General features: G+C 37.4%; 1 protein-coding gene across 1 annotated transcript in view; it reads right to left on the bottom strand.

Annotated features, from left to right (window-relative positions):
- The window catches only part of SLC49A4 (solute carrier family 49 member 4), an 87,484-nt gene that overhangs the window by 39,096 nt on the left and 22,009 nt on the right, over positions 1–26,379 (bottom strand). Inside the window, exons 3-5 of the mRNA XM_041771789.1 lie at positions 18,880–19,145; positions 12,317–12,446; positions 4,063–4,171 (exon numbers count right to left, since the gene is read on the bottom strand). Of these exons, the coding sequence (XP_041627723.1) occupies positions 4,063–4,171; positions 12,317–12,446; positions 18,880–19,145 (505 nt within the window). The remainder of the gene's footprint in view (positions 1–4,062; positions 4,172–12,316; positions 12,447–18,879; positions 19,146–26,379) is intronic.

A 26,379-nucleotide genomic window follows, 5' to 3' on the forward strand; every position in this document is an offset into this window, starting at 1 on the left:
CTGAGTACTGTGCACTGGAAATAGAGTAGTATTCTGTGGGATTGAAGCCCGGTTTTAAGTATTTTCAATTACTGAAACTAGATTAAATGATTCCTAGACTCATGCAAGAAAAAAAAAAGTAAGTTCTTTCTGGGGTTAAATAACATCATCCTCAAGCTTAAATGATTTCTACAACTTTTCATATATTATGTCTGGCACTCAGTCAAAAATAAAGGAACATATAAGGAGGTAAGAAAACATAAACGAATACCCTAAATATAAATAGACCCACAGGGGATCCAGATCAAGGAATTATGAGACTCTAAGCAACTAGTTTTAATAATTCAAAAAAGTAGAAGATCAAGCACTTTTACAGAAATTTGGAAACTATTAAAAGAATCAAATAAAAATTTTATGACTTAAGGGGCGCCTGAGTGGCTCAGTCAGTTAAGCATCTGCTTGTGGCTCAGGTCATGATCCCAGAGTTCTGGTATGGAGCCCTGCATCAGGCTCTCTGCCCAGCAGGGACCCTGCTTCTTCTTCTCCCTCTGTCTGCCACTCTGCCTATTTGTGCTCTCTCTCTGACAAATAAGTAAAATCTTTTTTTAAAGATTTATTTATTTATTCATGAGAGACAGAGAGAGAGAGAGAGAGGCAGAGACACAGGCAGAGGGAGAAGCAGGCTCCTCTCAGGGAGCCTGATATGGGACTCAATCCTGGATCCTGGGATCATGCCCTGAGCCGAAGGCAGCCGCTTAACTGAGTCACCCAAACACAGTAAATTAATTCTTTTTTTAAAAAAATATTTTATTTATTTATTCATGAGAGACACAGAGAGAGGCAGAGACATAGGCAGAGGTGGAAGCAGGTTCCATGCAGGAAGCCTGATGGGGGACTCGATCCCGGGACTCTGGGATCATGCCTCAACTCTGGGTTGAGCCAAAGGCAGCTCAACCGCTGAGCCACCAGGGCGTCCCAAAGAAGTTAATTCTTAAACTGATCTTTTAGATTCAAAATATTCTGGTCAGAATCCCAATAAAGGTATATTTATTCTACAAATATCAAAATTTATTATACCACCAAAAAACTAGAGATACTAGGCACAAAATTAGGCAAAATAGACTATTATCTATTTTTTTTTTATTGGCAAAGTTTTTCAGAAAACTTTTTAAATCTAATTAAACCACCCGAATCTATCATTCTAGTCCTGTAAATTCTAATCGAGGTATCTTGATGGTTATATGTGCTATTGTTTACACTGTTAAGATCCACATGTAAAGCCATTACACAAATAAATAATCAATGTCAAAATTCAAATGGTTTATCGTGTTTTACCATAGGAGTAAAGGTCACAAAAATTGGGAAGTCTACATTTCAATCCACATTAGATTTTAACAGTATCCAAAATTTCATATAGGAGAATGGTTTACTATAAATGACTGTACACAAAATTTATTTTTTTTAAATTTTTTAACTTATTTATGATAGTCACAGAGAGAGAGAGAGAGAGGCAGAGACACAGGCAGAGGGAGAAGCAGGCTCCATGCACCGGGAGCCCGATGTGGGATTCGATCCCGGGTCTCCAGGATCGCGCCCTGGGCTAAAGGCAGGCGCCAAACCGCTGCGCCACCCAGGGATCCCCCTGTACACAAAATTTAGACAACAGGTTATATACAAAATTAAGAGAAGATTCCACTTGAAAAAATGAAAAAGGCAGCTTAGAAACACATCTGTGTACATAAAGGCACTTCATTATGACAAAGATGAAACTAGAGAGCAATGAGAAAAGCGTGATCTTTTCAAAAATTGATACCAGGTTAATGGATACCTATATGGGAAAAAAAAGAAACTTAACTCCTACCTTATGACAAGCACAAAATTCAATTCCAGGTTTAAATGTGACAGGAATAATGATAAAGCTTCTGGAATAGCACTGTCCAACAGTGCTTTCTATGTTGACAGAAATGTTCTGTATGTGTACTGTCCAATATGGTAGCCACAAATCATAAGTGGTTATTGAGCACTTGAAAGGGGGTCAGTATGTGTCCAGTAGGTGGCCACTGAGGAAAATAATTTTTATTCTATTTCATTTCAACTAATCTAAATTTCAAATTAAATAGCCACGAGTGGCTGGTAGCTACTGAACCAGACAATGTAGTTCTATAGTATAAGGGAATATATTAATAAACTTGGAGCAAGCAAAGATTTCTCTCTCTCTCTCTCTTTTGCATTATGGTCTTTGCTACATCCAAGATGTAGACTCTCTCCGAACTGGTTTCTATTCAGTACTTCCTTTTTGCAAATACAGGTCATATCTTCCTGTTTGTCTAATTTTTTTTAATAGTACAGTACATGCTGTGGGTGACACAATATAAAGATTCTGGATCCTTTTATCCTTCTCTAAAATGGTTGATTTTTGTGTTAGTAGGCAGTTCAGTTAATAACTGATCACCTTGAACTTGCATAGGCTTAATTTTGTGTTTTATTTATTTTTTTTAAAGATTTATTTATTTATTCATTCAGAGAGAGCGAGAGAGAGGCAGAGACACAGGCAGAGGGAGAAGCAGGCTCCATGCAGGGAGCCCGATGTGGGACTCGATCCTGGGTCTCCAGGATCACACCCCGGGCTGCAGGCGGTGCTAAACCGCTGTGCCACCAGGGCTGCCCAATTTTGTGTTTTATTAAGGTAGATAAGTAGAAATCAAAGTGTTTCCCAAGCCCTCCCTCACTTGGTAGGACTCAATCTCCAAATTGTCTCCTCTGCAGATTTTTGTCAGGGCTTGTGTATGGTAGGTCTAAGTAGAATAGGTCTTATTTTACCAAGAGCACGGTCCCTGATATTAAATTCTGGTCTAGATTCTTGTGTCTCAGCAGAAGCCCAAGGTATTAACAAGGTGTTAATGAGGTCTTACCATTCTGGCTGAGCCAGAAATTCTGAGTCCAGCTCTGCTTCCCCTCTACTGTATTCGTTCTGCTTTCAACCTCCTAGCAGTCTTTCTGTTAAGCCTCTGGTGGCTTTGCCCTTTACACGTGCAGTCCATTTCCCAGCCAAGACTTGCTGAGGACCCCACACAGTCTTCTGCGGAGTCTCCTTCTGCACACTCTCTTCTTTACAATCAGTAAGAAAAAGGCATCCCAATAGTGGGCAAGAGGCTTGAACAGGTGTTTCACAAAAAAAGGATACTTTTTTGTCCAACAAACACTTAAAAAGATATCACTATAATGGCATTTAACATGTTAAATGCATGCACAGTTAGTAGCATTTCCAACTTTAAAAAGACTAACATTGCCAAGTATTAGTAAAGATGTGAACAATGAGAAATTTCATGTCCTGCTGGTAGGACGATAAACCGATGCAACTGCTTTGGGAAAGTCTGGCATCATCTATCAGACTAGGCCTAAACTATAAGTACTTCTATTCCTAGCTATGTATCCAACAGAAATGTGTAGAGAGGTGCAGGAAGAATGTAGGAGAACATTCCTACAGTATTGTTTGTGACAGTCAAACACCGGAAACAATCCGAATGTTCATCAAAAGTAGAATGGGCAAATTGTTGCTCATTCATACAACGGACCGTCATACCAATGTGCTGAACTTCTTCCATTTGTCCCTCCAAATTCCTGTACTTCATCCTACCAAGCTATCTGAAGTGAGGAGAAGGAATACATGGCCTGAAGCATATAGGTGAAATGGTCATTTTTAAAGAAATGAGATACCCTTAGTCTGAGCCTAGAGGGAAAGTGAGAGATGAGCTATCAAAATAGCCATAATTTGATGATGGGATCTTAATCTTCTTTAGGAAGTATGAAGCAAGATTAGGATGGAGTCAACAAAATGAAGATTTTTCTGTTTACTAGCATCATTAATAGAAGCCAAATAAATGTAAAATCATGGCTGTAACAAAATCTAGGAAGAAAATCAACACTATTTTTAACTACTTCATGAGACTCTTGCTTTTGCAGCAATGGAATTGGATAATGTTTTACCCAGGTCTTGAAGTTTAAACCAAGAACATACAGACAGTATTTATTACTGAAATGAACTAAAAATACCTACAACATATAAAGAAATAAAATGCTTACCTGGCTGACGTGCACTGGTGTTAAAATTAAGTCCAGAACTCCAGACCAGCCAGCAAATACACCAAGTGGTATGGCATATGCTAAAGCAATCATCAAAAATCTCATATTGCTGTAAAAGAGAAAATATTATTACAGATTCAAAATCTTGAATTTAAATTCTTACTCATGAAAAATGTAAATCATTTGGAAATCAGAAGAGCAGAATCAGAAAAAGAAAATACTTGTCTGTTAAAAAGTCAAAGTTCTTTACATTTTTTGTTTTTATAAAATCTTTTTTGTTCACATTGCTTAAAATTGTCAATGTTTATTATATAGATGAATTACCAACATTATTTCATAGAATGAATAGGTAGGTTCAGTTGAAAAAAAGCTCTTATTTGAAAGGATAAATTACTATTTCTCCTTATGAATGAGGTAGAAGAAAAAATCAAAGAATAAAAAGAAATACAAAATTTGCTAATTTTATTATTTTCAGAGGGCAGTTTTAACTTTTGTTTTAATGCTATTAAAGTTTGTATCAGGGCAGCCCAGGGTGTGATCCTGGAGACCTGGGATCGAGTCCATCAGGCTCCCTGCATAGAGCCTGCTTCTCCCTCTGCCTGCGTCTCTGCCTCTCTCTCATAAATAAATAAAATCTTTAAAATATATGTTAAAGTTTGTATTAGTCAAAGACTTGAAAAGGCAATACAATGGAAATGGCTCAAAACCAAAAAGTATAAAAATATGGGGAAAACATGTCTCTCTTATCTCATTCCCCTCTTCCCACAATTACCAATATTACCACTTTCTTGGGCAACTTCCCAGAAACATTGCAAAACATGCAAGCCTATGTATATATACAAGCGTGTGTGTACACACACACATACATATTACATATTATTACGTTAATTTATATATATTCTTATTACATATACTATGTTGTTATATATACGTGTGTATCAATGCATATGTTCTCAACTCTGTGTGTGTCTATATATATATTCTTCTCCCAATCTTTTTATATAAGTGGTGGCATATTACAACCACTGGCTGAATTTTAGTTTTTTAAAACTTAGTAAGTCTTAGAACTCTTCCGTAGTCAATAAGGAGTTTCCTCATTCTTTCTTAGAGCTGCATAGAACTCCATTATGTTGCTATATCATAATTTATTTAACCAGTCCTCACTGAGAAATATGTATCTTTTATTACATATAATAAAGGTATTATAAAATTATATATATGTGTGTGTATATGAATATAATACCTTTGCTTTTACAGTCATATCACATGTGGACTCGTACATTTGGAGAAATGAATTCTAGAAGTGCAACTGCCATGTCAAAAGAGTATGTGTATTTGTAATTTCAATAGATAATGCCAATTGCCCTCTACGGAGATTGTACTTCTACATACCTATCAAAATAGCTAAAACAAAAACATAGTGATAACACCAAAGTCTGGTTTAGATGCACAGAAACTAGATGATTCATATATTGCTTGTGGTAATGAAAAATGGTACAGCCACTCTGGAAAATAGCCTGGCAGTTTTATTTTTTTTTAAAACTAAATATGCAACAACCATATAATCCAGCAATTGCACTCCTGGGCATTTATCCCAGAGAAATCAAAATTTATGTTCCCACAAAAACCTGCATACAAATGTTATTTGTAATAGCCAACCCCCGCCCTAGAATCAACACAGATGTCCCTTAGCAGGTGAATAGTTAAACAAACTGTACATCCACACCATGTAATACTTTTCAGCAGTAGAAAGGAGTAACTACTGATACACAAAACAACCTGGTTGACTCTTCAGAGAATTATTTTTTTTTTCAAATTTTAATTTAAACTCTGGTTAACATAAATCATAATATTGAGTTCAGGTGTAGAATTTAGTGATTCATTACTTATACACGACACCCAGTGTTCATTGCTAAAGTGCCCTCCTTAAAACCCACCACCCATTTAACCCATCCCCTGCCTACCTCCTCTCCAGCAAGCCTGTTTGTTCTCTATAGCTAAAAGTCTGTTTTCTGGTTTGCCTCTCTCTCTCTCAAAGTCAATCCCCAAATGTATATACTATATGATTCCATTTATATAACATTCTTGAAGTGACATTATAGTAATGGAGAACAGATCAGTTTTTGCCAACTGGGGCGGGGGAGATGTGGCTACAAAAGGACAAAAAAAGGGACCCCTGAGATGATAGAAATATTTTGCATATTGACTATCAATGTTAATTTTCTGGTTGTGGTATTATACAACAGTTTTGTAAGATGTTATCACTGGAGGAAACTGGTTACAGAGCCCTCTGTATTATTTCCTACAATCGCATTTTTATTGATTCATGTGAATCTAAATTATCTCACAAATAAGTTTAATCTAAAAAATGTAATAGAAATTACGTACCATTAACAATAGCTAGGAAAGCCCAAGATCTCTAGGGGTGGAAAGAAAAAGTAACCTTTAATCTAATTAAGGGCACAGAATATTATCTAAATAGATGGAGAAAAAGTCTGTATTGTCAATTCACCCCAAATTAATCTATAAATTCAATATAACCATTAATGTCCCAGTTGAATTTTTAAGAAACTTAAGAAATATGATCTAAAGTTTATTTGGAAGAATAAAAGTGCTTCGAAAGCTTTGAAACTTATCTTTAAAAAATATGAAAAAGGAGGACCTTATGCTATCACATATCAAGACAAACTTCATGGCTGTAATAAAAAATTATATGTGAATGGCTCAAGAATAAAGCACAATGGAGGAGAATATAGAGGGCTAGCAAACTGCTAATAATTGTTCAGTAAATAGTGCTAGTTTCTTTATGGGGAAAAACCCACAAAACTCCTGCATCACTAGTTAACATCACATACTATGGTAGATTGTAGGTGGGCTGAATTCCTAAATATAAAAGATAAAGCCAGAAATTTAATAATCAAAGAATCCATGGACAAAATGGATGACATTTATTATTATTATTTTTAAAGATTTATTTATTTTATAGAGATAAATGATGGGGGTGAAAACACTGGAGCATAATCAATGATTTTTTATTTTTTCCCAGACAATGGGATTAGAATCTAGAGAAGCAGTTACTCTGATAATCCACAAGTAATGACTTTGGATGTCCTTTGAAGGGCCAGAGAAAATTACATTGATAGGCTAGGGGACTGGGGCATGGCAGGTCCAAAGAACTTGCCCTAGAGAGTCCTCTCCTAGAGGTAATGCTGCAGACTTAACAAATAATGGAAGAAATGAAGAAATGTCAGGCATCAATGAAAAAGGTTTTTTACAGAGAGGAAAGATCTTACACTTTATGGTTTTAACAGAGAATAAAGATCTTGACTGTAGGGTAATTAGAAGAAAACACAGGGTATCTATCGTAGTCAGAATGATAATTTTAGGTTGTTTTTCCTTGTCAGAACAATTGTTTATACAACTCCTTAGCTTAAAATCCTTCAGTGATCCCTCATTTTCCAGACTAGTCCAAATTATTAGCCTGGCATAATAGGACCTAACCTAACACTCTCCTGCTTTCTTGATTGCTATCTAAACTGGCACTGCGCAAAGAAAAACTTAAATAGCATTAAAAAAAAAAAACTATCATTTTAAACCGTCATCTTACAAATATGCACCACTGGTCACCATCCGATTTAACTAATATTTTTATTTGCCTATTATGTGGAAGACAATATTCTACATGCTGCAGAGATGTGATTTTTTTTTTTTAGAGATGTGATTTTTAAACTTTTTGCTATACTCCAAAAGTTAGGAAGTATATTTTTACTTTGTGATCTACCCACATATACATCCGTATATTCTGAAGGAAAAGTCTCACAAAAAAAATATGTATCCTTACTACATATGATACAATAATATTTCCGTTCTAGCTTATTTCATTCTATTTTTTTTCCAAGGTGCTCTACCTACTAAATTAGTTGGTTGAACCAAAGTTTGAAAAACAGTGTTTATATAGCTATGCTAAGTTGGTAGCCGCCAGCAAGACGAAGCTCTGAACATTTGAAATGTGGTTAATGCAACTGAAGAACTGAGTTTTTCATTTCATTTCATTGTGATTGAACCAAATTTAACAACAGAAACAATGAAAAAGTGCTTTCTCATCAACTACAAATAACTTTTTTGGTAGGAGCACATTTCACTTTAACTGCTGCGTCGGGTAAGATACTATACAGCATGCTGGGTGTAGCATGTGTTGTTTCTAGTATTATAAATCTGTCACTGATCTTGGTGTCAATGAACTGACTCAGTTCTCATTTTTTTCCATACAGATAACTCTGTAATTTGCTTATTTGAATATTTTATGAAGAAAGAGTAAGAGAGAAGAAAATATGTTGCAAATTTCACGATGAATGGCAACTGTGATTTGTTGCAACACAGCAAAATGAATGCTGTGTAAAAAAAAAATTTAAGACAATTAAGTGGATAATATTAAGGGACATATTCAACAAATACACAGTAAATTTTATAGGAAGTTTCTTCTCATCAGTCAAAAAGAAATTAAAAAAAATTAGTTGCCCAAAATCAGAATTAAATGTCCAACAAACATTAAAAAAAATTTTTTTTTTCACAGATATGAGTTACCACTTTGGTCAGCCATAAAATGGCTGGGATTCCCATACAAAAATAAAACCTTTTTTATTTAAAAAAATTTTTTTTAAAGATTTTATTTATTTGAGAGAGAGTGAGCAGCATGAGCGAGGGCAAGGGTAGGGGCAGGGGGAGAGGGACAGACTCCCCACTGAGCAGGGAGCCCAACACAAGGCAGGGCTCACTCCCAGGACCCTGAGATTATGACCTTAGCCAAAGGCATATGCATAACTAACTGAGCCACCCAAGCGACCCAAGGAAACCACTTCTAGATGAAGAGATGATAAAAGAAATTGTTATTTCAGCTATGGGAATTTTGTTAAAAATGATGAAAAAAATTTAAAAATCTATTCTACAGAAGTTAAAGATCTTCCATTAAGGCCCAGACAATTGCCTGAAGAATATGACTTTTCAAATAATATCAAAGATGTATTGATCCAAAATTTGAAATACTGCTAGTTTTTTGTTTTTTTTTTTTAACATAGGCTCCACACCCAGCATGGAGCCCAATGTGTGGCTTGAACTTATAATCCTGAGGTTAAGACCTGAGCTGAGGGGATTCCTCAGGTGTCTCAGCGGTTTAGTGCCTGCCTTCGGTCCAGGGTGTGATCCTGGAGATCTGCAATTGAGTCCTGCATTGGGCTCCCTGCATGGAGCCTGCTTCTCCCTCTACCTGTGTGTCTGCTTCTCTCTCTCTCTCTCTCTCTCTCTCTCTCTCTCTGGGTGTGTGTGTGTCTCATGAATAAATCTTTTTTTTTTAATTTTTTTTTTTTCACTTATTCAGAGAGAGAGAGAGAGAGAGAGAGAGAGAGAGAGAGGGGCAGAGACACAGGCGGAGGGAGAAGCAAGCACCATGCAGAGAGCCCAGTGTGGGACTTGATCCCGATCCTGGGTCTCCAGGATCACGCCCTGGGCCACAGGCGGCGCTAAAGCACTGAGCCACCCGGGCTGCTCGAATAAATAAATAAATCTTAAAAAAAAAAAAAAAGACCTGAGCTGAGATCAAGAGTTGGATGCTTAACCAACTGAGCCACTCAGTGCCCCACAAGTAGTTATTTTGAACTTTAGATAAATAGTGTAATGAGGGAGATTGCTCAATTAAAACTTTTTCAATTGTAAATTTAATATTTACTTATTTAAAAAAAGATTTTATTTATTTGTGAAACACAGAGAGACAGAGAGAGAGAGAGAGAGAGAGAGGCAGAGACACAGGCAGAGGGAGAAGCAGGCTCCGTGCAGGGAGCCCGACGTGGGACTCGATCCTGGGTCTCCAGGATCAGGCCCTGGGCCGAAGGTGGCACTAAACCGCGGGCCACCTGGGCTGCCCCAATTGTAAATTTAGTATTTAAATGCAGACTAAGGAGTGCCTGAGAGGCTCAGTGGTTGAGCGTCTGCCTTCGGCTCAGGGCATGATCCTGTGGTCCAGATCCAGTCTCACATCAGGCTCCCTATGGGGAGCCTGCTTCTCCCTCTACCTATGCCTCTCTCCCTCTCTCTCTGTCTCATGAATAAATAAATAAATAAATCTTAAAAAAAAAAACCAAATAAATGCAGACTAAGTATTTCTAGTGAAAATATAGCATCTAAATTAAGATGTGCTTTAACTGTAAAGTACACAACTGGATTTCAAAAATTTGGTATGAATAAAATAAATAAAATATAATATCTCAATTTTGAGTATTTATTACATACTAAATGAGACAGTATGTAATACTACTATATTCATTTATATTGAGATACTATAATATCTCAATATAAAATATAATATCTCAATATAAAATAAAATATCTCAATTTTGAGTATTTATTACATACTAAAATAATACTTCTAATATATTGGGTTAAATAAAACATACTATTAATATTAGTTTTAGGGGCACCTGGGTGGCTCAGTTGTTGTGTCTGCCTTTGGTTCAGGTCATGATCTCCAGGTCCTGGGACTGACCCCCATGTCAGGCCTCTGGCTAAGCAGGGAGCCTGCCTTCCCCTCTCCCTCTGCCTCTCCCCCTACTCATGCTCTTTCCCTCTCTCCCTCTCTCTCTCTCTGCATCTCTCTGTCTCAAATGAATAAATAAAGTCCTTAAAAAGGTGAAATAAAATAAATTTTACCTGTTTCTTTTACTTTTTTTTAATGAGGCTACTAGAAAATTTTAAATTACATATGTGGTTCATATTATATTGCTATTGGACAATATTACTAAGGAGGCTGTAAAGACATAGTTCTTGGCCACACGGACATTACCATTGGTAGGAAGGGGGAAAAAAGAAGAGAAAGAACCAATTAGTTGCTGATGAATCAATAAAAACTTATCACAACAGAGAAAAAAAATTCAAAAGATAAGTTCCAGCGGCCCAACTGCAAATTATAACCACCAGTGACAGTCTATATATTCAGAGTCAAATTTAATGCTGAGCATTTGAACCTTCAAGGGTAGAGTTTAATTTAATTATACTTAAGTTGTATCAATAAAACAAAATATTAAGTTTTTCAAAGTATGATGTCGCTAGAGGTATGAGAAGACTGATTTTAGGTGGTATGTAAATAAACCTCATATATTTTATTCACTCTATATTGACTAATACTTGTTTATTTTAATGCGAATTAAGATATGCATAATGAATAAAAAATTTAAATATTTGGAAAATATAATAAACACATAAAACCCATGATTCCACAGGTACTGTTATGTGATGTTTCCTTATAAAATTATTCAAATACAAGTTTTGTTTTTAAAATTTTAAGTAATAATAGCATTGGTGGTATGCAGAAAAAACATTATAGAGGTTTTTTGTTTTGGAGATTTTTAAAATTAGATTTCTTTCTTTCTTTCTTTTTTTTAATTTGAGAGAAGAGAGAGAGAGAATAAGAGAGGCAGAGGAAGAGGGAGAGACTGGATTCTAGAACTCTGGGATCATGACCTGAGCTAAAAGCAGACCTTGACTAGCCACTCAGGTGCCACAGATTTGATAGGGGTACCTCAGTGGCACAGTCAGTTAAGCATCTGACTCTTGGTTTTGGCTCAGGTAATGATCTCATGGGTCTTGAGATTTAGCCCTGCAATGGGCTCTGCACTCTGTGAGGAGTCTCCTTGAGCTTCTCTCTCTCCCTCCACCCCTCTCCACTGTGCACACATGCTCTCTTTCTTTCTCTCTCTCAGATAAATAAATCTTAAAAATAGATTTCTGATAGGAAACCCTTCTAAACTATTTAATCATATTTTGTCAATTATTCGCAACCTAATTAATGGGTTGGTGAAAAATTCCCATCCTAAATTACCTTTAAATAAATGTGAAATTATTGCGAGGTGCTAGTCAAAACCTTTCACTGTTCAAAGGAAGATAGAATGTTACAGAGATTCTTTGTGCAAAAGAGGAGGAAGAAATTTAGAAACGAATCAACATTTCTGCTTACTGTATTTCTTCTAAGTCATACTGTTTCTAATTTTGGCATGCATCTGTTCCTTCTTTTTGTTTCATGTTACTTCTTAGTTTGTCATAGTAATATGTTCCCATTATCAGGATAGCAGAATTGAGTACCTAACTTTGTCTGGTATCTGAGAATGTTATTCTACCTTCTATCTTGTAATTTGGATAAGAATTAAATTCTAACATTTTGAAATTAAGAAGAAAAACCCAAACCACTCAGTGATTCAAAGTATATTTACCTTAATAGCCTACAAAAGCTCCGCCGATAACTCAATCGCTGGCTAGCTGCAGCAACACTGGGAGGGAGTGGAGGCCGGGGTGGAAAATAAGCTAGTGTTGCAGAAAATAGTAAGCAGACAACTCCAAATTCTGCGGGCAGGAGAGGAAAAAAAAAAAAATAAAATGTTAACCAGACAACATAGAAAGTTCGGTGTTTCAAGTATTTATCAAACAAATCGTTAATTAACTAAGCTCTACTCATAAAAAGATAAGCAAAATATAGTACCTTGCAAAATTAGTTCAGTCTTGTGAAAAAGGAAAGATATGTAAAGATAAATTTCAGCAGGTCATAGGTAGGAAGTCATACTATGATACACTATATAGATGAAAAAATTGAGGCAATAAACAAATGCTAGTCTATGGAGAAAACATTGAAAACCAACAACAGTGTACTATAAGATTTTGAACCAGAAATAAGGTGACTGTCTAATAGGTATGGTACTCAGAAAAAAAGGATATAGTACAGAAACTTTAGGAACAGGATAGGAAAAGTCTTATTTGATCAAAGATTGGATATTCCAAGTACAGTGTGGGACACACTCAATTTATAGGCTGTATGGGGAATTTGAACAAAATAGGAAAGCATCCAAAAATAAGAAACCAAGAAACAGAAAGCAAAATTGAATGAATAGGAAGACTAGCTAATGTAGAATATTACTACTTGAAGTAAAAAGAACATCCAAACAAGCTTAATTGGTACCATTAATAAGAAAAAGATCCTAGGAGTCCTGATCATTCCCTCCAGAGTTCTGGCACTTGTAAGTTCCAACTTCTGTTGTGTCCAATTTAGTAGAAAAGCATGACTCCCAACAGGAAAGTTAGGAAACTTGGAGTAGAGACCTGCCTATGCCACTAATTAACTAGTAATTTGAATGAATCCTTTATTCTTTGTGGTCAATAAAGGGACTGGACTAAGTGATTCCCAGAGTCCATTCAATTGGATAATTTTAATTATAATTCAAGGGCCATATTCTTAGCAAAAGGTACAATTTTCGTATAAGACATTTAAATATAGATAATGTCTTTGTTCTTTGTCAGTCTGAGGAGCAATAAAAAGTTAATGAACTGTTTTAATTTACATATCTTCTAATTAAAAACTAGGAATGAGTATCTACCATATACCTATTGGCTATTTGTATTTCTTCTTCTGGGATTGCCTTGTTCATATTCTCTCTATTGGCATTCTTGTAAATAGCTTCAGAGATATAATTTGCACAATATACAATTCACACATTTAGAATGCACAATGATTTTAGTGGATGAATTAATGAATCACAGAATGATTTCTTATTCACAGAATTGTGCAACCATTACCACAATCAATATTAGGACTTTTTCATCATCCCCCCAAAAAACTCTGTACCCATTACCCATTTCCCACCCCCAAATCTCCCAGCCTCAGGCAACCACTCCCTAATCTTCATTCTTTGGATTTGAGTATAATGGACATCTCATATAAATGGAATCATATGTAGTCTTTGTGACCTGCATCTGTCATTTAGCATAAGGTTTTCAAGGTTCAACTATGTTGGAGCATGCATCAGTACTTTTATTCTTTTCTACTGCCAAATGATAGTCCACTGAATGGATAAAGCACATTTTTTTATCCACTTAGTTGATAGATATTTGGACTGCTTCCACTTTTTGGCTATTATGGATGACGCTACTATGGATATGCATATACATTTTTGTATGAATGTTGTTTTCACTTCACTTGGGCATATACTCAGTAATGCAATTGCTGGGTCATACGATAATAATATGTTTAACACTTTGATATATGTGCTGTTGAAGTGAGCACTACATTTAATACTTTGAAGAACCATAGTGGTTGTGCCATTTTATTTTCCTACTAGCAATATATGAGGATTCCAAATCCTCCACTTGTTCACCAACATTTATTTCCCATTTTTAAAAAATATTTTTATTTTTTAAAGATTTATTTGAGAGAGAGGGAGAGAGAGTACATGAGCGTGGGTGGTGGGAGGGGAAGAGGTAGACAAAAAGGGAGAATCTCCAGTAGACTGCTCTGGGCACAGAGTTCAATGTGAGGCTCAATCTCACAATCCTGGGATCATGGCCTGAGCTGAAACCAAGACTCAGACACTTAATGAACTGAGCTACCCAGATGCTCCATGAAAGATTTTATTTTCTTTAGTAATCTCTATACCCACCGTGGGGCTTGAAATCACAACTCTGAGTTCAAGAATCACATGCTCAACCAACTGAACCAGCCAGCACCCCTTCTCATTTTATTGAATATAGCCATTCTACTGGATGGAAAGCAGATCTCATTATGGTTTTGATTTGTATTTCCCTAATGACTAATCATGACAAGCATCTTTCATGGGCTTGTTGGTCATATGTATATCTTCTATGGAGAAATTTGAGTCCTTTGTCCATTTTTAAATTCAGTTGTCTTTCTGTTATTGAATTGTAAGAGTTCTTTACAAATTCTGCATAGAAGTCCTTTATCAGATATAGGATTTGCAACTTTTTTCTCCCTTTCCCAAACTGAGTTGTCTTTTCACTTTGTTGATGCGTATCCTTTGAAACATAAAAGTTTTTAATTTTGATAAAATTCAATATACCTATTTTTTTTTTGTCACTTGTGCTTTTAAGATCTCATACCTAACCTTAGCAAGGTCACAAAGATTTACTCCTAGGTTTTCTTCTAAGAGATTTTAGTTTCAGCTCTTACATTAGGTATATAATCCATTTTGAGTTAATTTTTATGTATGATGTAAGGAAGGGGTTCAAATGGATTCTTTTGCATGTGGACATCTAGTTATTTTAGCAACATTTACTAAAAATATTATTCTTTCCCTATTGAGTTGTCAAGTTTTATTTAAGTCATCTCCCCATATCCCTATTGGGGCTTGAACTCATAACCCTGAGATCAAGAGTTGCATGCCCTTCTGATGAGCCAGCCAGGTGCCTCAAATTGTCTTGGTACTCTTATGAAAAGTCAATTGGCTGTAAGTGTAATGGTTCCTTTTTTTAGAATCTCACTTCTGTTCCATTGATTTATGTCTATTCTATCCTTACGTCAATACTCTACTGCCTTAATTAATGAAGGCGAGTTTGTAGTAAGTTTTGAAATTAGGAAGTGTGAGTTCTCCAGCTTTGCTCTTTTTCAAGACTGTTTTGGCTATTTTGAGTCCCTTGCATTTCCATATAAATTTTGGGATCAGCTTGTCAATTTCTTTTTATTCACTGATTTAATTTGGGGGGATCTGCTTGTCAATTTCTGCAACAAAAGTAGCTGAATTGTACCGAATGTGCAGATCAATTTGGGGAATATTACCATATTCACAATATTAAACTTTCCAATCCATCAATATGGGAAGTCTCTCCATTTCTTTAGGTCTTCTTTAATTTCTTTCAACAGTGTTTTATAGTCTTCAGAATGCAAGTTTTATATTTATTTTGTTAAATTTATTCATAAATATTTTATTCTTTTTGAGGCTATTGTAAATTGAATTGTCTTCCTAATTTCATGTTTGCATTGTTCATTGTAAATGTACAGAAATACAATAGATTTTCTTGCACCCTAAAACCTGTTTTTAGGATGAACTTATTCATTTCCTTTTTTAAAAGATTTTATTTATTTGACAGAGAGAGAGAGCCAAGCAGGGGGAGCAACAGGTAGAGGGAGAGGGAGTAGCAGGTTGCCCCCTGAGCAGGGAGCCCGATCTGGTGCTCAATCCCAGGATCCTGGGATCATGACCTGAGCCATAGGCAGAGATCAACTGACTGAGTCACCCAGGCACACCAAACTTGCCCATTCTTGCTGAACTTGTTAGCTCTTGTAATTTGTAGTGGATTTCTAACACAATCAAGGTGTTTTCAACAGAAATAATTTTACTTTTTCTCTTGCAATCTAGATGCCTTTTCTTTCTTTTTCTTACTCAGTGATCCTGATTAGAACCTCTAGCACAATGTTAAATAGGGCAAGAGTAGACATCCTTATCTTATTCCTGATCTTAGGGGAGAATGCCTTTAGTCTTTGATGATTAAATATGAAATGAATCTCATTTGGTCATAGTATATAATCCTTTTTTATATGTTGTTAGAATTGGTTTGCTAGTATTTTACTCAGGATTTGTGAGTCTATATTCATGAGATGTTGGCTTATAGTTTATTTTTTTTATGATGTCTTTTAAATAATTTAGTTTAGGGGCACCTGGGTGGCTCAGTTGGTTAAGTGTCTGCCATCAGCTTGGGTCATGATCCCAGTGTTCTGGGATCCAGCCCTGCATAGGGCTCCCTGCAGAGCTTCTCCTTCTCCCTTTGCCTGCCACTCCTTCTGCTTTGTGCTCTGTCACGTGAATTAAAAAAAAATGTTTTAAATGAACAAAAAATAATTTAGTTTGAGTCATTAATTTTTAATGTGGCAATTCTAGCAAAATATTTTTTAATGGAATGAAAGGTCATGGAACAATATTTCAGGAAAGCAGACTAGCAAAAATGAAAGCACTGAAGCAATATCTGGGAAGCTCTGAGTAGAGGCTTTGGCTTCATTGCATAGGAACCATGAACCAGAAGGATGTAGAGCATTAATACATGCCCAATAGTGCCTAAAATCCAGTCCTTAAAAGACACAATCAGTGGGTAAGTTTTCAATTAAAAAAAAAAAGATATGACCAAAATAAAGTTTAAAATTGACATGGCACTGCTTTCAGTTTTACTTACTTTCAAATTTCACTTTTTCTTTATTTTTTAAACAATGAAAAACTAATTTTTTAGAGATTTTATTTTTAAGTAATTTCTATACCCAAGATGGAGCTTCAGCTCACAACAGTGAGATCAAGAGTTGCACACTTCAACTGAGCCAGCCAGGCGTTGGTCAATTTTTTTCTTTAAAAGGAGTTGTCTAAGGGGCAGTTAAATGCTTTATATACACCACAGCCTCTGCTTTTGCTTTATTCCCTCTAAAACATATTCTGAAATGTAAATCTCATTGTATAATTCTCTAGCATAAATTCTTCAGAGTATGGCCTTTGCCTACAATATAGTGAATTTTAAACCTATTAGCCTTGCTCAGAAGGCTTATATGGCCTAACTTACCACTAAATTTATCTGTCACTACTCCCACCAAGTTTAAGTCACTCTGGGCTTTGAGTTGCTCGACTATACCAGGCTCTCATCCCTTACAAGGCTTATCCTCCATGGCTCCCTCTCTTTCTAGCATGTTCTTCCTCTTGCCCACTGTATTTGGCTAACTTCCTCTCATTCCCTAAGCTCCACCTTAGATGCTGCATCTCTAAGAAGTTCTATTTCATCTCCAAAATCTAGGTTAGATGCCCCTCCTCTGAGGTCTCAGAAAACTGTCAACCTTCAGTTATAGCACTTACCACCTTGTTTCACAACTGTTTATCTGTCTGTTCCTCTGGGACACTGTTAAGTTCTATGAAAGCAGGAATCGTGTCTATCTCAGTGCTTAGCATAGGCACAGCCACATAGGAGGTCAAAATGTATTTGTTCAATTAATAAATTAATACAAAGTTCATCCTAATATGGTCCCATATCTCTCTAGTCTCATTTCCTGCCACTTGTTACTACCTATGCCCAAACACACAAATTTATACCACTTCAGCCATATGAAATTATGTGCAGTTTTTTGGACACACTGAGCTCTCTCATACCATATCTGGACTTGTAGCTGCTATTTCTTCTATACAGAATAGCAGTGAGCTCTAACTCACTTGAACACTTAGTGAATTCCTATGAAATTCTTAACTTGAATTATCACATTATTGGTGAAGCCTTCCCCAACTTCTCAACTCCTCCCCAAACTCAGGCAAGCAGTGTATACCTATTTGTAGTGCAATGGTCTTCTCAGTGATCTCACCAATTCCCAGTGCTTAGCACAGTGCATAGTATATAATAAAACTTATAAAGTGTTTTCTGAATGCAGAAGAAAATAACAAATAGGGGTGGATGTGTTTAAGAAGATCTGTAGGAGACTGTTGTGTTATATAAGGGTGGAGTTGGGAGGGCTCAACCCTAGAAATAAACAGAAAGGACCAAGAAAATGTTTTGGAAAGGTCAAAATCCCTTATTAATAGACTAAACATACAGAGGATATGAAATGAAGAGAAGAATAAACTGTCGGTGACCTGGGTTTACCAGGTCAAAGAAGAATAGGGAAACTGCAAGGGAGAAAGTGGGCTTAACAGCAACCAATAGATGGTTAACAAATATTTATCGTGGATCATGATGCTTAGATCATGATGCTCTGATAAGATACCTAGAAAAGACATTAGACAATGTGCTTAGTTGTAAATGGATGGGAAGAGTAAAATTAAGAAATAAACTTCCATGAAGCAATAATACATTTCAAACTTAACTTCCTAGAAAAGATAAGTTTTAAATAGGAATCTCCATATTCTATAACAAGAAAAGCACACATGTGTATTTTAGTCCTTTTAAAAAAGTATTTCATAGGAAGTGATCTGTTGTACAGCGTGGAGGGAAGGTGACTGGGAATAAAAGACAAAGTAGATAAGCTGCAAAATACCTGCATACAATACAGTTTCTATGAGATCTTTAATGTGGGTCCTGCTCGTCTCTGAAGCAAGAAGAGGTGATGTCCCATTGGGGGCTGGAACAACAAGTGGCCCAACTAAAAATGCACATGCTCCACCGAGATAACTAAGCATTGATGCAATGGCTGTGGCGGTGGCCCGTTCATCGGCAGAAAACCACGTCGTGGAGAGGAACGGAGCTGCATTCATTACTGTTGGGCCTGCCAATCCATTTAACAACTGTCCTCCATGGATTAGTCTGGAATTAAAAAAATTAGAAGGCTGTAAGGCAGCTGAAGCAGACATTTCTATACAAGAAGTCAGCCAAACTGCAGTTTAACTGGCAATAAGGATGCAGGTCTGTAAAAAACAGGACACATCTGTAAGGTAAAGCATGTTAAGTCCTCCTGAAGGAGACCAAATACAGTAATATTTACCCCTTATTCATTTCACAAATATTTACTGAAGCCTCTGATTTATGCCACATACCAAACTAAATACTCTGAAAACCTTGTTTCATTCGTTACAACAACCTTATGTAGTACCTATTATTATCTTTATTTGTTGAGATGTTAAAGCCTCTGTTTAGAAAGATTAAGATATTTACCCAAGTGCTAATGGGCAAAGCAGAGATTTGGACCCAGGTTGACTTCAAAATCCATATATCGTCTACTAGATTGCCACTTATAAACAGACCTAGTAAGTGCCACCAGCTATTCAAACAAATAATATGGTTGAACTCAACATGCCTTAAAATAAAATGGTATTGGGGCACCTGGGTGGCTCAGTGGGTTAAGTGTCTGCCTTCGGCTCAAGGTCACGATCCCAGGATTCTGGGATCGAGCCCCGCATCAGGCTCCCTGCTCAGCAAGGCGTCTGCTTTCGCCGCCCCCCCCCCCCGGTCTGGGCTCCCCCTGCTTGCGCTTTCTCTGTCAAATAAATAAAAATCTTTTTTAAAAAAGATAAAAATGAAATAGGCATTAAAAGAATGAAATCTTGCCATCTGCAATGACATGGATAGAGTTAGAGTGTATTATGCTAAGTGAAATAAGCCAGTCAGAGAAAGACAAATACCATATGATTTCACTTATATGTGGAGTTTAAGAAACAAATTAAACAAGCAAAGGAAAAACAGACAAACCAAGAAACGAACGCTTAACTATAGAGAACAAACTAATGGTTACCAGAGGGAAGCCAGGTGGGGGAAGGAGGAAATACGTGACGGGGATTAAGGGGTGCACTTGTCATGATGAAAAAAAAATGATATAAAACATTTCACGCCTACTCTGTGACAGGAGTAAAGAAAAAAAAAGAAAACCATCATTACAGTATCTTCTAATAGAAAAGGTACTGATTGAGGATTTGGAGGACATGGGTTCTGGCCCAGCTCTGCAACTAACTAGTTGAATGGCTCTGGGCAATATATCTTTGTGGGATTCCATTTCTTCTCCCATAAAATGGGATTAGTCTAAATTCAACATCCACTTATTGAGTATCTGTTAGGTCACACTACTGTAATCACAGGAGCACTACATCCCTTCTAGCTCTAATACTCTGTGGCTTTAATTGCAAGGGTTAGTGAAGAGTATTTCTTGCTTCTATTCCATTTGCTCTCTTGCTCATCTTTTCTCAGTATTCTATTTAGTGCTCTATCCTGTTCCTTGCCAACCAAAGCCTCCTCTTCCATTGCTCCCTCCTCCCCCAACATACACATTCTCATTCAAGAGTGGCCATGGAGGAGAAGAGAAGCCAGAAGTCCAAAAAACACACACAGGAATGGGAGGCAACTCAATCTCTTCTGTCTTGGGGGTAGAGGAAAGGGAAGGAACAGTCTATGTGATATATAGGTGATACTTTACCTTTTTTTTTTTTTTTTTGCTTTTTTGCTATTCAATTACTGTATGAGATCAAATCCTTTTATTTTATTTTTTTAAATAATTCCTACCTTAAGAGACTTAGAAAAAGTTTTTAAACAGGCATATGGGAGAGAGGCAGGGCCCTAACATAGAGGCGTAAGTGAGTGGGAAGTGAAATATGTGAATTAGGTCTGCTCAAATCTTTGTAAATGTTGGAAAAATTACTGTCGAAGGCAAAAATAACTCCAAGAATCATTACTACTACTAAATTAAGACTGAAGACATTTTAAAAATCTTCTTGTGAAAGGGGAACTATTTTTTAGATGACAAAAACAATTTAAACTGTTTATGAAACCAAATACCTACTCCAAATACCAGTGGATCCCAAGCTGTAACAGAGCAATTTCATCACAGAAATACTCTTGATACAATTATCACTGAGTAAGGTTTTATTCATGATTCATGATGGCCCAACAGGCAGTGCACGGTGGCTCATAAAGTAGCTGTATGATAGTTAATATCTTTAATGAGATGTTCCTAAAAGATTCATCTCATGTAGGAGGAAAGGGCTGGAATGAGCAAATTTTATTACGCCTAAAAATGTTAAGAGTACAAAGCGAACACAGAAGAAACAATCTATCCACAAAACAAAACAAAAAAACCCACGATAAAACATTATGGATCCTGAGGGGATTAAGGCACAAAACTCAAATTATTGCCGAGGCTAACTATATGTTATTGCTCAGTGGAATTGTGAATGGACTATTTTTTAAGCAGCAAATGTTAAGTCATAGAATATGTGAGTTTGTGATAAAAACAGTATGCAAGGCAGGTATGTCAGCACTAAGGACATTTCAGATGGCTGTAAGCCCACAAAGTTGTTGCACTTGCCGGGAGGTGGGGGGGGGCAACCTAAAACATGAATTACTGTAGTGAAAAATCAGCTTGGGAATTAAAACATGCTGACTTGATGCTTAAAAACTATTGTAATAGTTATGGGCATTTTGTATTAAAAGTCATCATGCACAAACACACTCCTTATAAATGAACTCAGAAGGAGAACTGGACCCATAAGATCTTAGGGTTACCCCCTGAATTCATGGGACACCTGCCAGGGAAACCAAGGCTCTGTTCTTTATGTTTTCCAAAACACGGTATTGCTCTTTCTCATATTCTAGAATTCCTTAGAACGTGGCAGTTACTAATACAACTAGTTTTAGGAACTGTTGTCCCACAATATCAGGATTTTTATATTGCCTGTTTTCTGTTACCTACCATTAACTTACCCTATTTTATGAAATTAGTTTGTAAAAATATATTTTAAAATAAAATTCAGTTTTAGATCTAAAACCTAATTTTCCCATTTAATGGCAAAGCAAAATTAGAGGTATTTTTTTTCTGAGAAAAAAGGCAGCCAGAAAACTAAAATCATGCAAGTATTATAATAAACTCTATAATGAAATAAAGATGAAAAAATTATAAGTTGTTCAATAAAAGCCATGATATTTAACTTACTTGACAAACATGTACTAATAAGTATGTGTATTCGGTAGGCACTGTGATAGGCCTAAGTATATGGGAATATAAAATTAAAAAGCTAAAGCCCTTGTCCTTACAGTCCTTAGGAGTAGTTGAAGCATTCACCTATCAGCATGTACCAGGAATTTTTGAAAAAAGGCAATAATCAGTCCTGCCCTTAATGCCTGGGGGGCCAGTGATAAGAGTACTAAAGGAGGTCCTTGCATATCCTCCTTCTCTTCTGACCTCTGGCTCTAGTCTACAACATTGCACGTATGCACAGGGACCTGAAGGTCTGACTCCAAGCTCTAGTGCCTTCTAAACAGCTGCCCCACCCCCCGCCTTGTGGCTCAGTGGTTTAGCGCCGCCTGCAGCCCAGGGTGTGATCCTGGAGACCCAGGATCAAGTCCCACATCAGGCTCCCTGCATGGAGCCTGCTTCTCCCTCTGCCTGTGTCTCTGCCTCTCTCTCTCTCTCCCTCTCTCTGTGTCTCTCATGAATAAATAAAATCTTTAAAAGAAAAAAAATAAACAGCTGCCCCTTGGCAACCCCTTGAGCCTGGTGAGTACATAGCAGGGATGTGGTCCACTTTTAGAAGAACAGACCTGAAAGAAAGGCCTGTTGCAGGGATATCTGGGGTCCTGTGTAACTAGAACGTGAGGAGCAGAGTGGCCACAGCTCCTTGGCCCTCTACAGTCTTCAACACGTAGGAAGTAGTAAAGCTGAGGAAAAGCCAGAATGGGATACTGTCTGGCATGGAATCCAGGACAAGGACCCTTTGGCAGTATTGGCAACAACAACAGTGGGAATACAGAACGGGATGGTTTGCAGGACTGTTCTTAGCCACACAACAGATGTGGCTAGGTGAATGACTGACTGCATATTGGGAGGGCGTCTGCAACTCTGTAAAAATGTACGATTAAGTGATTGAATATAGGTCAGAAGGTAAACAAAGAGGTCTGAGCTAAGAGATATATGTCGGGGTTAGGGGGAAAAACATCGGAAATAACCAATATTTTTTAAATAGAAGAAGAGAAGCCTAGAAAGAGAATTGAGAAAGAGTAATTACAGAGGCAATGAATAAATGAAGGCTAGTACCATAGCAACTAAGGAGAGAAGGGTTTTGAGAAGACGAGAGTGTGGTTGATAATATCAAGCCAAATAGAAAGATGATTTGGTAACTAAAATGTGACCACTGGGGACGCCTGGGTGGCTCAGCGGTTGAGCACTTGCCTTCGACCCCAGGGTGTGATCCTGGAGACCTGGGATTGAGTCCCATGTCGGGCTCCCTGCATGGAGCCTGCTTCTCCCTCTGCCTGTGTCTCTGCCTCTCTCTCTCTCTGTGTCTCTCATGAATAAATAAACAAAATCTTTAAAATAAATACATACATACATACATACATAAATAAATAAATAAATATGACCACTGGATTTGGCAACAAGGACATCATTCATGATCTGAATATAAGCAGTTTTGGTAGAATGTTGAAGATGAAGTTAAGACTTATGAGGAAAAGGAAACTTGGACTTAGACTATTCTAGTAGTTGGAAACAGATGCCAGAACAAAAATTAGGTATATAAGCTTGGCAACAGGACAAGAAAAAACACCCAGCCGAAACAAATCGTCTGGGCAGAAAAGTCTGTTGCCTTCACATCCTGAAAAGTCAATGCCACTCACTGTGATTGTCCTAATGCTTTCTTACCACTGAAAAGCTGGTTTTCAGAAATTAACACCTATTGATCTGGGCTGGCTGTCAAGAACAGTGATTCACAATCTCCACTGAAGGGAAGTAGATCCCATAATTTAATGTCAATTTTTCTGTGTCATCATTATATGCTTCAGTTTTGTTTTGCAAGTAAAAGTTCACTGCAGATAAGGAGCGTGGCTTCTAAATTCACCAGTGTCTCACGAGGCGTGGATGTTCTCTAGTAGAACACAGAGTCAAGCACGGAGGAATGGCGTTGCCGAAATACACAACTTGTGCCAAAACCTCTCAGTTACCAAAAAAAAAAAAAAACCAAAACAACTCTCAGTTACTTGAACACATTTATCAGTTCCATTTATAAATTTTTAAAAAGTCTAAATGCAGTGATACAAAAACCGAAGTGAGTAACAAATATTCTGGAAATAAGGCTTTAAAAAAAAAAAAAAAAGCAAGCAAGCAAGCTAGCAATTGAGGGTGGTAAAAGCATGGCCAGTGCTTTATTACTGCCTCGAGCGTGGTGGACAGGGGGAAGGGTGGGCAGCAGTCAGGAGTGGAGGCAGCTCCTGGGCAATAAGCCCTGCAACAGAAAGGGAGCTCTCCGGAAAGCTGACTCACTCATTCAAGAGCTCTCACTTCTGCTTCCTGACCTGAAACTTCACACCTGGAAACATTCTGTTAGGGGACCGCAAATCTCGAACTTTGCAGGACAAGCTGGGACAGATCCGCCAGGAGTGTGTTGCCCTTTCTTCATCCCAGTCTGCTCTCACTGAGTCCTGGATTTACTCCCTCTCCCCTTCTCCCTCGGGTCTTTTTCTCTTTTCCTACCTAGCTTCTGCCTACTTCTAGGTCTGTCCCATCCCCACAGGCTAGGTGGGGAAATGGGTTTGAGGTTACTTTCCCTAGCAGGCTGAGAGGATACTTAAAGACCTGGAGTTTCAGGGGCGGTGACTGCAGCAGCACAATTAGATGCCAGGGAGCAGCAAGACCAGGTGCTCCCCACTGGTGTGTCAGTACTGCTGAGGGCTGCTCGCCTCCTCGGGTAGGCCTGGCAGGAGGAGAGGGAGGAGAAGTGGGAGGGGCAGGGATGGGACTGGACATGATGGACTTACGGAAGGAAGCCTCCCAATTTTTGCCCTTGCTCTGTGCCCCTTCACCCTCAGCCTTCAGTTTGTAGCATCCCCTCTGTCCCCCCACTCCTGGCTGAAGCCTCAGTGGCACGTGGTATGGTATTTGGGAACAGCTGCATTCCATTTCACATCATTCAATACACTACAGCTTTTCAAACAAATGGCAATAGCTAAAGTTCAAACTAGAGATCTACAATTCATGGTTTTCTAATGTACTTGACATTTTAGTTTGTATTTAATGATATTCTGGTATCCTAACCTTTTGCTTTCTGACATCCTGGAACAAATACCTATGATTCCTCAACTATTTTCTACTTAGAATAGGTTTTAGATTTGGAATTTTTATAGCTGGAAAAGACTTCAAACCTCACCTAGGTAACCCACCTCTGCATTTGACAGATATAAAAACTGAGTTCCAGAGAGGCTAATACTACATTTAAAATCACACTTATAATTTTATGACTTTCTTTTCTCCAAAAAGTATTGGGGGGAGCTCCAAAGTCATATAACTAGCTAATGGCTAAGCCAGGACTAGAAATCAAAATCAGAGCTGATTTAATTAGTCTATAAATCTGTCTACTCTTCCAACATGGGCTTATTCTGAAGGTTCTCTGTTAATAATAGTATAAGTAGAAATCACAACTGTTAAGATAACTCAAGGCTGGGGATCCCTGGGTGGCTCAGCGGTTTGGCGCCTGCCTTTGTCCCAGGGCGCGATCCTGGGGTCCCGGGATCGAGTCCTGCTTCAGGCTCCCAGCATGGAGCCTGCTTCTCCCTCTGCCTGTGTCTCTGCCTCTCTATGTCTATCATGAATAAATAAATAAATAAATCTTTTAAAAAAAAGATAACTCAAGGCTCTCAGATTCAAAGGTATGCAAGTAGTTGGCATATTTTAATTCTGTACACAGACTTACTTTAGAAACCTTTAGTTTATTATGACTAGCACTGGTGATAACATTAGAAAACTGACATTTAGAAGCTTAGCAGTACTTCCTCAGTGTAAGTCTAGCATTCTTTTTTTTTTTTTTTTAAGATTTTATTTATTTATTCATGAGAAAGACAAAGCGAGAGGCAGAGAGAGAGGCAGAGGGAGAAGCAGGCTCCCTGCAGGTAGCCCAACCTGAGACTCGATCCCAGAATCCTGGGATCATGCTCTGAGCCAAAGACAGATGCCCAGATGACTGAGCCACCCAGGTCCCCCAAGTCCATCATTCTTCACTTACATTCTACATATTTTTTATTTTTATTTTATTTATTTAGTTTTTAAAGATTTTATTTATTTATT

This window comes from Vulpes lagopus, chromosome 1 (genome assembly GCF_018345385.1).
Source record: "Vulpes lagopus strain Blue_001 chromosome 1, ASM1834538v1, whole genome shotgun sequence".
Taxonomy (NCBI): domain Eukaryota; kingdom Metazoa; phylum Chordata; class Mammalia; order Carnivora; family Canidae; genus Vulpes; species Vulpes lagopus.